This window comes from Labrus bergylta, chromosome 24, assembly GCF_963930695.1.
Source record: "Labrus bergylta chromosome 24, fLabBer1.1, whole genome shotgun sequence".
In the NCBI taxonomy this organism is placed as follows: domain Eukaryota; kingdom Metazoa; phylum Chordata; class Actinopteri; order Labriformes; family Labridae; genus Labrus; species Labrus bergylta.
The window spans coordinates 7,400,435-7,415,161 of NC_089218.1; the positions used below are offsets into that span (position 1 = coordinate 7,400,435).

Here is a 14,727-nt window from a genome sequence, read left to right on the forward strand (position 1 = left end):
TGTACATGATGCTACAAACTTTTCAATTTTAATCTTAACTCTCTGTGATGTAGATGTAGAGATTCTTTTGACTTAATTAATTTATTGTTAATTAATGTATCAGAATGGCTCATTTTTACAATCCTAGCTGTAAATTACCTGTAGATGCAACCTGACATGAACTTTAAACCCTGATGTCTTTGTTTCTTGTATTCCAGGTGTTTCCTCGCTCTGAACTCTGAAGAGTAGGATCTGTGCTGCAGCTGGAAGGATTTTTTTTAAGAATAAAGTTTACTTGTTAGCTGTTCTAGTTTTCTTTCAGTCATAGTTTGTTTTTATCTTTCAGCTATAGATTTAGTTTAAAGTCTGTTTGCTTTAATTTTCATTTGCAGTTTTCTTTTAACACACTTTGATAATACATTTTAAAGTCTTAATTTGTTTCATGTTTGTGTTGTCAGCATCTTTAATTCCTAATGGATGTTTTGTTGTAGTTGTTTCCTTCTTTGTCTTCATTTGAAGTTGGGATATTTTTTTATAATATTGATAAATTTCCATTAGGAAACATGCTTACTGGGTAGATAACTACAGACAAGTTTCCTCAGAACAATGAAACCTGTAAGCTACTATAAATAAACCACACCTGGCAGATAACCAGAACATAATTACAGAAGTCACTGATGCAGAGTGATGAAGCAGTAGTTTTATTACAATAAAATATTGAACAGCCATGACCTCTGTTTTTTGTACATGTTACATAAGCACAATACAATGAGGCGTCCCCATTGGGTAGGAGCTCAAAGCTTTCTTAATGTTGTTTTGTGTTCCAGGTTTAGGTCATAAATGTTTAGACTCAGTTATTTTAATCATTTCATCCTTGTTATAGTGGAGGAACATCAGGTGATTAATGAAATAAAGATTATGAAAATGTAGTATTTCATTAAACACCTGATGTTCCTCCACTCCAAAAAGGATGAAATGATTAAAATAACTGAGTCTAAACATCTACAAGACCTAAAACCTGGAACACAATAAAACAACATTGAGAAAGCTTTGAGTCTCCTACCTGAGCAGGAAGACGTCGACAGAGTTCCTGTTGGAGAAGAAAAACACATTTTAGTTCATCAACTTAATAAAACTCAAAATGTTTGTAATTATAAAACATTGATGACTGGAATAAACCTGAGTTTCATCATTCACTGTAAATTATCTGTGTTTAACTTCACTTTAAGGCTTTTGGATGAGAACGAAGCAAACTTAAATAAAAGTTTAAATGTAGAATATAATATAGAAACATTAAGTATAAGGTCTTAAGAAACATCTTTACCATACATTAACTGTCACAAGAACAAAGACTCTAATTAAAGTTAAAGGTTTAAAATAAATTAATCAGACTGTTGTTTCTTTGAGTTTTAATTAAACACAGAAAACTGGATTAAAAGCTTTTACTTTTAAATTAAATAAAGAAGTTTATTCATATTACTTTATCAAGATGAACATTTAATCTCTGAACAGTAATGTTTAGAAAATCATTTTACCTCGGATTAACTAATTTACATATTAGTCAATAAACTTAAATTGAGGTTATTGTTTTATTTAAACTCTTCAATCTGATATTAGTTTAAATTATAAGTTTTGTTTTTAAAGTTTACTTTTACCCGGTGTTTAAACAATTAGTTTAACAGGAGAAAACAAGTTCAAAAGTGACCTTCATAATGTTGATAAATGTTATCATCATCTTACTTTGACGATGTTTCCTCTTAACAAACATTTAGCATGAGCATTAGCCCACGTGTTAGCATTAGCATACAGCCCCACGTGTTTCTATTTTGTGGCTTTTCACACAAAACTGAACTTTTAAAGACTCACTGAGTATCTAGACTTCATCTCTCCTTCCCCGGCTCCTTCTTCTTCCACCGCTTTGATCCACAGCCAGGCTGCCCGCGGTCCGCACCGCTTACCTGGTCGAAACAATGATATACACACCTGAGAACACCTGAACACACCTGGGCGTGATTACCGGAAGCTTCAACCGGAAGTGTCGCAGAAAGTTTCTATGGAAGAAACGAAAAAGTTATAAATAAGAGGACACATAAACAAGACTAAGTCAAAAATCAAATGTTTTATTGATAAAAAATATTTATTAATGTAATTTACTTGTTTTTATGTTTTTTTTAAACTTTGAACTCTTGGTAACCAACATGAGAAAGTCAAACTCGGGTCACCATGGTAACTACCGGTAACTGCATTCGTTAGCAGGGGACGAAGCTAACCTGTTTTCCGGTCTTTAGGACACTGACTGAATTGTTACTCACAGATAAATTCACTGCTGAATGATGTTTACCTCCAGTTTCTCTCTTCCTCTCCCTGTCGTTCTCCAAAGTGTCTAAGAAGCAGATAAATGAAGACACGGGATGAGTGAAAACTTTGTACTGAAGCTCCGAAGTTAGTTTGAGATACTAATGTGTAAAGATGGAGTTTAAAGGTGAAACTGCGCCCTCCTGTGGTCACTCTGTGAATTACTGCATTTGGAAGTTTTTTTTTTTCACCTTTCTTGTTCTAGATACAAATTCAAACTGCTTTCTTTGTTTTATTTCTTTATAAATAAATGTGACTTGACTTAATCACAGATAAAATATTTTCTTAATTATAAAAAGCAACTGTTTACTGCTTATGTTAATTAAAATCCATTGTCTGTTAATCACACATGCATGTTAGTCTCTCAAAGAATCTGAAGTGTAACTTCATTGATTGCATATTCTTGTGTACGTTGGAGCGTTTCACTACTGAGGAAGAAAGCAGATTGTGTTCCCATGACATATTAGGCAATATATTTTTCTTATTTTCTTATTAGTGGTAGATAATTAAAGACTACAATAAACAAGTTTCCTCAAAATCAAAGAAAACAGACAATGAAAGCTGTAAACTACTAGAACTAAATAAAACACAGCTGGCAGATAAGGGTTTTTGTTTTGAATCCACGTCTTTTTAAGCCTTTTCTGCCTCGTAAAATCGGGCAAAAATCTAAATTCTTTGACTTCCAAGTAGAGTGAATGTAATCACTCAAATGTGTCTAGAAGGTGACTGGTTACTGCACTGACCTGTATCTAACTTAAAAGTAGTGAGGCTTTTTACCACACCTCTAAGAGCAGATAAAATGATCATCAGAGTTCAACCACTGACGAAACAAAGACACTGAAAGAGAGTACAGAAAGAAGACTTGGATGAAATGAAGAAACTTCTCAGTTGACAGTTTTGGTCTCACTCCAAGTCTGCACTCAGAAAGAAGAAAAGAATTGATTTGCTTTCTTCAGAAGAAAAAAAGAGAAAAGAGAGTGTTGCTTACAATCAGAGGACAGGTTATTCTGTCTTAGTCTGTCTTAGACAGACCCCTTTAGAAGACAGACTAAAGGGGTTTCACACTTGCAGAAAACTCCTGAAAAACTCCTGACACCTCAGAAAAGTGTCTTGACACTGAAGAAAGACGGCAGCACTCACCCGTCATTCCAAAGGGAAAGCAGGTGTCTTTTAATCACATCAAGGATTCCTTCGATCCACAACCAGAAGGAATACACTTTCTCGTTCGCACTCTGCTCACAGACAAATACATTTAGTTCAAAGAGAAGATGTAGTTTTAACTTTATGATGCACCAAAAAGACTTCATTAGTATCTGCTAACCTGTACATGTTTCTCTTTTTGCAGCTTTTGGTTAAATTACAGATTTGAATACAGATTTTATTCATTTTTAACTTGTGGTATTAAAAAGTATCACAGATGTTGACAATCTTAAATCTCAGGCTGAATGGGGCTCACCTTGCACAACTTGGTCCAGGTGATTTGTCCCTCTGGGTTCCTCTTGGCTTTGGCTCCTGAAGATAAAAATAAATAAAAGTTAAAGGCCTGTTTGAAAGTCCTGCAGGTGTTTATCTGTTAAAGAAAAGTATTTCTACCGAGCAGTTTGTCAGCCAGCATGTTGAGCTGCTCCTGGTTCAGGCCTCGCTTGGTGACGGAGGAGAACTGCCAGCTGAGGAGCTCGGACAGCTGAGACCACTTGGCCTGCGGAGCGCTGAGGAAGAACTTCAGATTCTGAGGGAGAGGAGAGGAAAGAAGAAGAGATGGAAACACAAAAAGTCAAACCATCTGGTTTAAAACTACAGTTAAAGATACTCTGTTACGAATAGAAGACCTTTATTCAAAACCTTACTTCATATAAAAAGCACAGGCATCAAAATATACTCAAAATGCAAACCATAAAACAGCTATACACGCGTCAACATTTAGATTGTATTAATGGTCTGTTTATGAATTTAAGGTGGCAGCTGTGAAACTTGTTTAAATCATGAAGATATCACCTAATTGTATGTTTGATATTTGTGATAAGTAAACATCTGTAATCATCAATGAGAGTCCTGGTTGTGTACCCTGGGCTCGGAGGTCAGCATGTTGTACCAGAGGATGGAGGCCCAGCCGCTGGGCAGCTGACAGACGTTAGAGATGACAACAACAGGCAGGGACATGGCCTACAACAACAAAAACAGCAACAAACATCAGGAAATAATCATAAACAAACTCATAAACTCTATAGTTTGACTGTAGTTACTAACCATGTCCACTAGATGGCAGCCAAACTCTGCTGTTTCATTTAACAGCCAATCTTTCCCCACTTCCGTTCCACAGCTTAGTAGCACTGCGTGTTTTAAAGTATATATTTCATAATAATTAAATGCTTTGTTGTGCTTCAAATGATCTACATGATGTTGAAGGTTTTAACTCTTTGTGGCTGTAATGTAACTTCTACACTTTACAACCACGGACTGTAAATATTACAATATAACTCACCTGGAGGTTAACAGGTCAGGTCTAATTAACCGCTGCATCATGCATTCATATTACACTGCTGCCCTCTGCTGGCGATGGATTGTAATTACATCCAACAGTCACTATAACAGAAATGTATCCTCTTTTTAACCATTTTTTCCAACACATAAATGTGTGGAAAAATATAAAAATTGCAGTTACTTCTGTAAAGCAAAATTCTGTATTTTCTTCTTGTGTTTGTTTGTACAGGTGTGTGCAGGTGTTTCCTCGCTCTGTGCTGCAGCTCAGAGGTAAAATGATTTTCTAAACATTACTGTTCACAGAGCTCAGAGATTAAATGTTCATCTTCCTCAAGTAATATGAATAGACTTCATTTATTTAATTTAAAAGTAAAAGCTCTTCATCCAGCCTTCTGTGTTTAATTTACTCAAAGAAACAGCAGTCTGATTCATTTATTATTTAAGTGCAGTAACCAACAACTAACCACCAGAGGGCGCCCTCTCTATATAAAGTGATTTATAAACGATAAAATACATTTATTTTCAACCTATAACTTTAATTAGAGTCTTACATCATTGTTTGGTAAATTATTTATATCAAAGCTGCATTTTTACCTTAAACCTTTTCTTCTTAGGTTTAATTTTACTTTTCAAACTTACTTTTTGATCAATTTGATGAATTTATTGTCGTTTGGTTTTCTTAATGAAAATACCACAAACCTTTTTATTGATTTAATTGAAATGATCAATTTGATTAAAACTGCTTTTTTGATTATGATTAAAATATTTGATGTGAGTACATCTTACAGCTCATTGAGTTAATTTAGATTAAACATAAATTAAAAGGAAACATTTACAAGTTAAAATTTTCCTTGCCTTGATTTTATTAACTTTCATATGCTCATAACTCTTCTTCACCTACCTTATGTTCTCGATTATATTCAGTTCATTGATAATATCACAGATCAATTACAACTCTGAATATATATCATATATATGTATAAAGCTCGCACAAGTTAAAGGTAAACAAACTTGTAGAATTATTGTAAGACTTATAATATAAGATAAATCTGTTTAGATGTTTCTTAAGACCTTATACTCAATGTTTCTATATTATATTCTACATTTAAACTTTGAATTTAAGTTTGCTTCAGTCTCATCCAAAACCCTTAAAGTGAAGTTAAACACAGATCATTTACAGTGAATGATAAAACCCAGGTTTATTCCAATCATCATGATGTTGTATTATCACAAACATTTTCTGTGTTGAGAGTCCTGGTTGTGTACCCTGGGCACGGAGGTCAGCATGTTGTACCAGAGGATGGAGGTGACAGACGTTAGAGATGACAACAACAGGCAGGGACATGGCCTACAACAACAATAACAGCAGCAAACATCAGGAAATAATCATAAACAAACTCAAAATAAAAAAACAGGTAATACTACTGTAGCTGTCTGCTCCATTTATTTATGTGATGAAGTTCCCCATGATTAAAAATAACAGCAGCAAAGTGTTTTAAAGTATATATTTTATAATAATTAAATGCTTTGTTGTGCTTCAAATGATCTACATGATATTGAAGGTTTTAACTCTTTGTGGCTTTAATGTAACTTCTACACTTTACAACCACAGACTGTAAATATTACAACATAGCTCACCTGGAGGTGAACAGGTCAGGTCTAATTAACCGCTGCATCATGCATTCATATTGCACTGCTGCCCTCTGCTGGCGATGGGTTGTAATTACATCCAACAGTAACTATAACAGAAATGTATCCTCTTTTTAACCTTTTTTTCCAACACATAAATGTGTGGAAAAATATAAATAGTGCAGTTACTTCTGTATAGCAAAATTCTGTATTTTCTTCTTGTTTGTTTGTACAGGTGTGTGCAGGTGTTTCCTCGCTCTGTGCTGCAGCTCCGAGGTAAAATGATTTTCTAAACATTACTGTTCACAGAGCTCAGAGATTAAATGTTCATCTTCCTCAAATTATATGAATAAAATTCATTTATTTTATTTAAAAGTAAAAGCTCTTCATCCAGCCTTCTGTGTTTAATTTACTCAAAGAAACAGCAGTCTGATTCATTTATTATTTAAGTGCAGTAACCAACAACTAACCACCAGAGGGCGCCCTCTCTATACAAAGTGATTTATAAACGATAAAATACATTTATTTTAATTCTTATAACTAACCACCAGAGGGCGCCCTCTCCATATAAAGTGATTTATAAACGATAAAATGCATTTATTTTAATTTTTAGAACTAACCACCAGAGGACGCTCTCTCCATATAAAGTGATTTATAAACGATAAAATACATTTATTTTAATTTTTAGAACTAACCACCAGAGGACGCTCTCTCCATATAAAGTGATTTATAAACGATAAAATGCATTTATTTTAATTTTTATAATTAACCACCAGAGGGCGCCCTCTCCATATAAAGTGATTTATAAACGATAAAATGCATTTATTTTAATTTTTATAACTAACCACCAGAGGGCGCCCTCTCCATATAAAGTGATTTATAAACGATAAAATGCATTTATTTTAATTTTTAGAACTAACCACCAGAGGACGCCCTCTCCATATAAAGTGATTTATAAACGATAAAATACATTTATTTTAATTTTTATAACTAACCACCAGAGGACGCTCTCTCCATATAAAGTGATTTATAAACGATAAAATACATTTATTTTAATTTTTAGAACTAACCACCAGAGGACGCTCTCTCCATATAAAGTGATTTATAAACGATAAAATGCATTTATTTTAATTTTTATAATTAACCACCAGAGGGCGCCCTCTCCATATAAAGTGATTTATAAACGATAAAATGCATTTATTTTAATTTTTATAACTAACCACCAGAGGGCGCCCTCTCCATATAAAGTGATTTATAAACGATAAAATGCATTTATTTTAATTTTTAGAACTAACCACCAGAGGACGCCCTCTCCATATAAAGTGATTTATAAACGATAAAATACATTTATTTTAATTTTTATAACTAACCACCAGAGGACGCTCTCTCCATATAAAGTGATTTATAAACGATAAAATACATTTATTTTCAACCTATGCCTTTTAATTAGAGTCTTACATCATTGTTTGGTCCACTAGATGGCAGCCAAACTATGCTGTTTCATTTAACATCCAATATTTCCCCACTTCCGTTCGGGGTCGATGGGGACAGTGTACCAACGATTTGTAGTCTAAAACTAAGACCATTTTAGTTTAAATTAAATAAATACCTTCGATTGTCGACAGAATAGCTAATGCTTCATTTTTCAAGACATATATGAGCTAACTACGCTCTCAAGAGTGGGAAAAAATAAAATGTTTTTTAAAACACAAATGTAGTTCCACATTTTGTCCATTGGGGGCAGTATAGACACAACAAGCAGTGTAGAGATGGAGAATCTGGAAGATTTACACTAAAAGCTTTAAACACTTTAAATTATAATCAAAATATTTTTTATTTTCTTTCTTTTACTACCGACACACACACACACACGCGCACACACGCACACGCAGACACACACACACACACACACACACGTATCTATAACAGGATTTTGTCCAGTACCAGAAGCTCACTGCAGGGGATTTATGTATGAAAGTCTGTCGTCTAATCTAAAGTGTGTCACATTGATAGATGAAGCAGACACACTCTGCTATACTAGAAATAGTATAGATTTTAATGTAGTGCAATATTGATTCAATTAGTTTAAGGGTTAAAAAAATTCTAAATGATTTTTCCTGATATGTTTTATATCAGGAGACTTGGCAGGTAGAATAACTGTGTTTTTAAAAGTATAAAAGTATTTCTCTTCCCTGCACATGTTTCTGGTAAATTCATTCATTTACACATTGTAGAGATGTTATTACTTCTTCTTAAATTTACACTTTTCATTCTACACACTGACTTGGTGTTTCTAGGATGTACAGAAGAGATTGTTCGGGCCCATCTGGCGCTCCAGGTTCGGTCCGTTTGACATCGTTAATGTGGCGACTCCAGAGCTCATAGCTCAGGTAATCCGACAGGAGGGTCGGCATCCAGTTAACATTTACTAATGTGCTTTGAATATTTTACTCACTGATATTCATAAAGGTTGAATGTTATTGTTATTGTTGAGCCTTTATTTTACTGTGTAATTTTACATTATTGTATTTTTTTACATTACTGTATTTTTTACAAGTATATTCCCATCCCCTGTTTTCTGGAGCTGCTGTAATGCACAAATTTCCCCCACGGGGATCAATAAAGTTTATCTTTATCTTTATCTTTATACTCGAAAGATCATTGAGGGGCAACCCTCATTTACAATGACATCGAGTAATTACAGAAATCATTTAAAACAGACATTAAATCAAAAATAAAATGATGGATTTTATTGGATAAGATGGATAAGTTCTGTCAAAATGTGATCATTACATGACAGGGGGCATTATAAATGTTCTCACCTGTAGGTTCCTCTTAATCTCGCGGATGTTGTGTTGTAGCAGGAAGTTGTTTTCCAGGGCGAAGCGGCTGTGTTGGTCGTCGAGCTGAGCCAGGAGGTCGTGGAACTGAACTGTGGCTAAGGAATCCTGCATCGCCACTGTGTCCCTGAGGAGGCACGGAGCACAAGACAAATGAGGCTCTGATCTCTATTCTTGAAAAGTAAAAACTTTTGTTCTACTTTACAAAAAAAACCCTCTCACCAGTCGATGCTGTCGATCTACTTGCTCAGGTATTGCCTGATGTCCATGGGGAACGAGTCATCGTAAAGCTGCTCCACCTGCTCCAGGTACTTGCAGTCCAGCATCTGAAGCTGGTTCCACTGCGCCATCTTCTGGTGAACAAAAGCAGATTCATTCAGTGTTAAGAGCTCGGACTTAGAGGTTCGTTTAGGTACATTACTTTTTTTAAAAGGTTGAATAAAAAGTAGAACTCAGAGGAAAAATAAAAATCTGTGTGAATTCTAAAATAAAGAAACTATTTAAGGTTTACGCAATGTCTGAAATTATGATTATGTAGTAATGTTATTGTTGCGATTCAAGATATTTCTCAACATGATAAATATTAAAGAACTGATGTTGCATTAAGTTTTCCTTCTTTATTTTTCTTTGAAAATCCAGTCCTTATTTGTCTCTGCAACCTTGCAGCCTTCCCAAAGCAATACATTAAGTTTTAGCTTATCACTTTGTGATCTTAAAATAAAGAAATAATGCAACAATTTGATAATCATATCTGTTTCCCGTCCTTCAGGTTGAAAATGAAAGGAAAGGAGTCAGGTTGAATGAACTCTTGAGGTTAAAGACATCTTATTAGAACGAGCAACTCAACTCAGTGAAAGGCTGGATTCCTTTTTCTCTAAGTTCAACAACCCAGCTGGAACAGTCCCTCCTCCTTCTTGACTCTGTGCTGCTCAGAGAAAACTAAAGTGGAGGTTTTATCCGGGAGGATGTGGTAAAATCACATAAAAAGAAATGTAAAAACAAACAAGGGGGGAAGATGCATTCACTGTCACCAGAAGATTCTTGTATTTTAGATTTTAAAAATGTGAAATTAATGTTGTTCTCTGCAAAAGTGGAAAGAATTATGACTTAAAAAAACATGATGCAAAAGACAGATGTTAACTGACCCTTATATTTGAGAACCTGCAGAGAATAATATGGCTTAACTTCAACTAGTGCATAAAACTGGTTGTTCATTTGTCTTTGTGTGTACCAAAGTATGGCTGGTGCATGGTCATGGTGTGTGTGTAATTTGTATTGGATAATTTGTATTGGTGAGTGCGGTCTACATGTGATTCTCCTGCTGTCATAATTAGGACATTAGATACAGGTGTGCAGGTAATAACTCATTTTTGGACTTCCAATGGGTGGGCGGTAATTATTAAACACTATGAAAAACTTACATTTTACAGCAGTAAGGCGGGACCGGCGGGACTTAGCTCCGCCCATTCAGCTCGACGTCAGCAGTCCACTTCACAGCATCGCTAACAGCTAGGCTGCTATCATCAACTATTCCTGCTCATCCTGAGAAAACTCTCCAAACAGTAAGTTAACATTTAACTTTTATACAACAGTTAAAACTAATTATATTCAACACAAATATTTAATTAAAGTCTTAAAACTACACTTTTTTAAATATACAATTATGGTTATTAGTTATTTGTCAGAGCAGTTAGACTTTGTCAGTGTTAGCAGAGAAATACATTAACAAAGTTTTATCCATAGACTGTAAATATGAGACATCCAGAAGAAATCAATATTACAAAGCATACAGTTCATGTTACTGTTCTGACAAAAAGAAGAATGTCTGTGTTTTATATTTACTGATGTCAACAGCGATGAGGTGAACATGACAACTGAAAAATAATGATTTAGTATTTATTATAAGACATTTGTTTTCTATTGAACCCTGTGAAGTCATGGAGTCTGTGGACAGTGTCAGCTTCACACCAAAAACTTTAAGTATTAGAAAAAATAGTGTTTAAGACTGGCATCTATTATTATGAGTTACAGCTACCTTGTTCAATATTATTCCTGCAGATGTGGCTCATAACAAAAAAACAGCCTGAGCTGTCACATGTAGTTAACTGTACATTTTGTCTTGTCTGAGGCATTAATTGAACACCTTTGTATTTCTCCTATAGACAGTGTGGATTATAGGTGACTGGTCCATCGAGGTGCCCAGAGAGCTGCAGAGACAGAGGAAGAAACCTGAGCTTCAACAACATCTGTATTTGTTGGTTCTTCTGGGGTGGACTTCAGTTGCTTCTCTTCAACAGCTCGCTGTGAGGGAGGTCTCCCCCGGATGGCCTGAGTGATGTCACCCACAGGCTGAGAGCTGGAGCTGAGACGGGTTTTAAGCCTTTTGACAAACCGTTACACCGCACCCGCCTGTCAAGCTGGTCAGCTACACGCCTTATTGTGAATAACTCTTATCCTTCATCAAAACATTCACCCCCCCCCCCCCCGTACAGTGTGTGTCCATCGAGACATGAGCTAATCACACCTATTTGTTTGTTTTGTACCAAGCTGTAAACATGTTCATCTCTGCTGTAAAAACAGACTTTTTTTAATGTTGTTTTTCAGATTAAATACATATTTCTATATAAATGCACTCCTTTATGTCTACTTATGAGTATACATTTCAGATTAATGCTCAACTCAATAGCTTAGGGAAGGAAGTCTACTTTTACACAACTTCTTATTCTTTTGATAAATACTAATGTAGTTCATTTCTTAAAATGGGATGGAACAGAGTCATTGCAAAATGATGACCTTAAACACAGCCCCATTCTTAAATCAAGATACATGGAGAGTAAATAAGATCAATAACTTGTGAATAAAAACAGTTAAAAATGATTTAGAAATGTAGTCTTCCCTGATCAATATCACATAATATCAACTTCTCCCATCTAAACTGGACAAAGGGTTTTAAAATGGGAAGAAAATAGTTTGATTGCAAGTTGTTTGGAGGAGATCTAGTTTAATTTGAACAGCATGAATACAGTCTTCCAAGGTGCAAACCCTCCTCCTCCTCCTGAAGCCTGTGGAGCTCCTTCATGTACTGCTGTCTTATCTGCTGGCCATCTTCTCTCAGCAGAACTTCAACTGTTGAAAAGTCATTCTGAAGAAGCTTGAGCATGTGACATGGATCCAGGAGAACATGGACTTTTAGTGAGGGGTCTTCAGGATGGAAAAGAAAGAGAGAAAATATCAGTTATTCATTAAATCATTTTGTTTGTTCTCATCTATTTTTCTGTATTCATCTGTGTGTAAGAGCACATTTATAAATTCAACAGTGTACTACCCAGACAACAAAAGGTACAGTATTCAGGTAATCAACATCTATTCAAAGTTAAGATAAACATTATTGTAATCATGCTGTTTTCAGCTCTCTCACTCACTCACACAATGATATTCCACATCAAATTGTCTCAGATTTTGTGTGAGGAAAAATTAAGCAGTTTATTGTGGATAGTACTTCATCTTAACATGAAACAAATATAACCTGAATTATTTAAATCATTAACAGGTCCCAACTCTCTGTGCTTCAGTACAGAACATACAGTAACTCATTTATTATTAACATGAGCTCAGTACATGGCTGTATTCTTCAAACTATTTCTTATACTTTATATCTATGTGCTTTATATCTTATTTTCATTCCATATGTTATTTATATTTTATATTTCTACAGCTATATTCTGTGTATGAGTTCAGTGAAAATTAATATGGTTATTAATATAGTTCTTAATGGTTACAGATGCTCTTACAAAGTGAGTTTTTTTTTTATTTGTTAACAGTTTGCTCAAATCTTAAGACACTACATCAACCATGTAACTTTAATGTCATCCTCTATAACCTACACAGCACATTAGGTTCAGTTCAGTTTATGTTACTGACGGATGATTACTACACAAAGTTTGTTTTTTTAATGTCGACATTTACGTGGAGTATAACATTCATCATAACGTCAGATAACCACCGAGCTGAACCTTTAGCTTCTAACATCACACAAACTCACTATTTTCAACAACAACATCTTAACAACAAACATTTCTAAACCATTGACCGTAAATAATGTAAATAATGAGCTACACAGTTAGCCGACTGGTTTACAAGCTAACGCTAAACAAGCTAGGTCCGTAAATATAAACACGAGTAAGCAGTAAATATAACACTACTATATCACTTACCGAAAAAAACTGAAGCATCAACTTGTTGGATGGTCTGTTAACCGCACAGCAAGCCATGTATGTTGTCAGATATGTGTTAAACAAACTCTCCAAACGAAGTAAGAAAGAGGAGAAATCAGACGGATCAAGCTGTTAGCCTCCTGACCTGCTGACCGCGCAGAGCTGTCAATCAAATCTGACACAACCAAATATGGGCATAGTCGTTTTCCTTAATAGAATAAAATCCGATGAGTTATAAAAAAATTCACCCCCCAAGGGTCTTAATATCGACCCCGGACCACTCGAGCGGATGACGGCTGTCCGAGTTTGGATGAAAATGCTGCGAAAAGAAGAATTGAAGACGAAGAAGAGAAAACGTGTTTGTATGCTAATGCTAATGCTAACTGAACCACAACAACATCGTGTGTCTGAGAGATTCAAACAAAAGTGAAGAGAAAGTTGTTGTTTGAACTCAACATTCAGGGTTTTCTTCTTGTTTCTTTGTACAGGTGTGTGCAGGTGTTTCCTCGCTCTGTGCTGTAGCTCCGAGGTAAAATGATTTTCTAAACATTACTGTTCACAGAGCTCAGAGATTAAATGTTCATCTTGATAAAGTAATATGAATAAACTTCATTTATTTCATTTAAAAAGTAAAAGCTCTTCATCCAGCCTTCTGTGTTTAATTTACTCAAAGAAACAGCAGTCTGATTCATTTATTATTTAAGTGCAGTAACCAACAACTAACCACCAGAGGGCGCCCTCTCTATATAAAGTGATTTATAAACGATATAATGCATTTATTTTAAACCTTTAACTTTAATTAGAGTTTTTGTTCTTGTGACAGTTAATTTTGTAAGTCAATAAAGTAATTTGATATTTAAGATTACATCATTGTATGGTAAATTATTTATATTAAAGCTGAATCTTTTACCTTTTAGTTAATTAAATTAGTTTTTAGTTTTTCTTAATGAAAATACCACAAAACCTTTTTATTGATTTAATTGAAATGATCAATTTGATTAAATCTGCTTATTTGATTAGGATTCAAATATTTTGAAACATTTACAAGTTAAAAAGGTTGTTTAAAAATTCTTCTTCCTTGCCTTGATTTTATGAACTTTCATATGCTCATAACTCTTCTTCACCTACCTTATGTGCTCCATTATATTAAGTTTATTGATAATATCACAGATCAATTACAACTCTGAATATATATTATATATATAAATGTATAGAGCATTTTCTTTCCC

The 14,727-nt window shown here is 34.6% G+C and overlaps 1 protein-coding gene across 1 annotated transcript; it reads right to left on the bottom strand.

Annotated features, from left to right (window-relative positions):
• Nucleotides 1-791: 791 nt before the first annotated feature.
• LOC109977241 (signal transducer and activator of transcription 1-like) lies at nt 792-13,879 on the bottom strand. Its single transcript, XM_065951679.1, has 11 exons — nt 13,499-13,879; nt 10,706-12,485; nt 9,507-9,637; nt 9,267-9,411; nt 4,399-4,497; nt 3,928-4,063; nt 3,791-3,846; nt 3,475-3,566; nt 2,321-2,362; nt 1,846-2,030; nt 792-1,069 (listed from the first exon to the last, which is right to left on the bottom strand). The coding sequence occupies exons 4-10, from the start codon at nt 9,396-9,398 to the stop codon at nt 1,934-1,936; spliced, it is 654 nt and encodes a 217-aa protein (XP_065807751.1). The 5' UTR covers nt 9,399-9,411; nt 9,507-9,637; nt 10,706-12,485; nt 13,499-13,879; the 3' UTR covers nt 792-1,069; nt 1,846-1,933.
• Between the last annotated feature and the right edge of the window lie 848 nt (nt 13,880-14,727).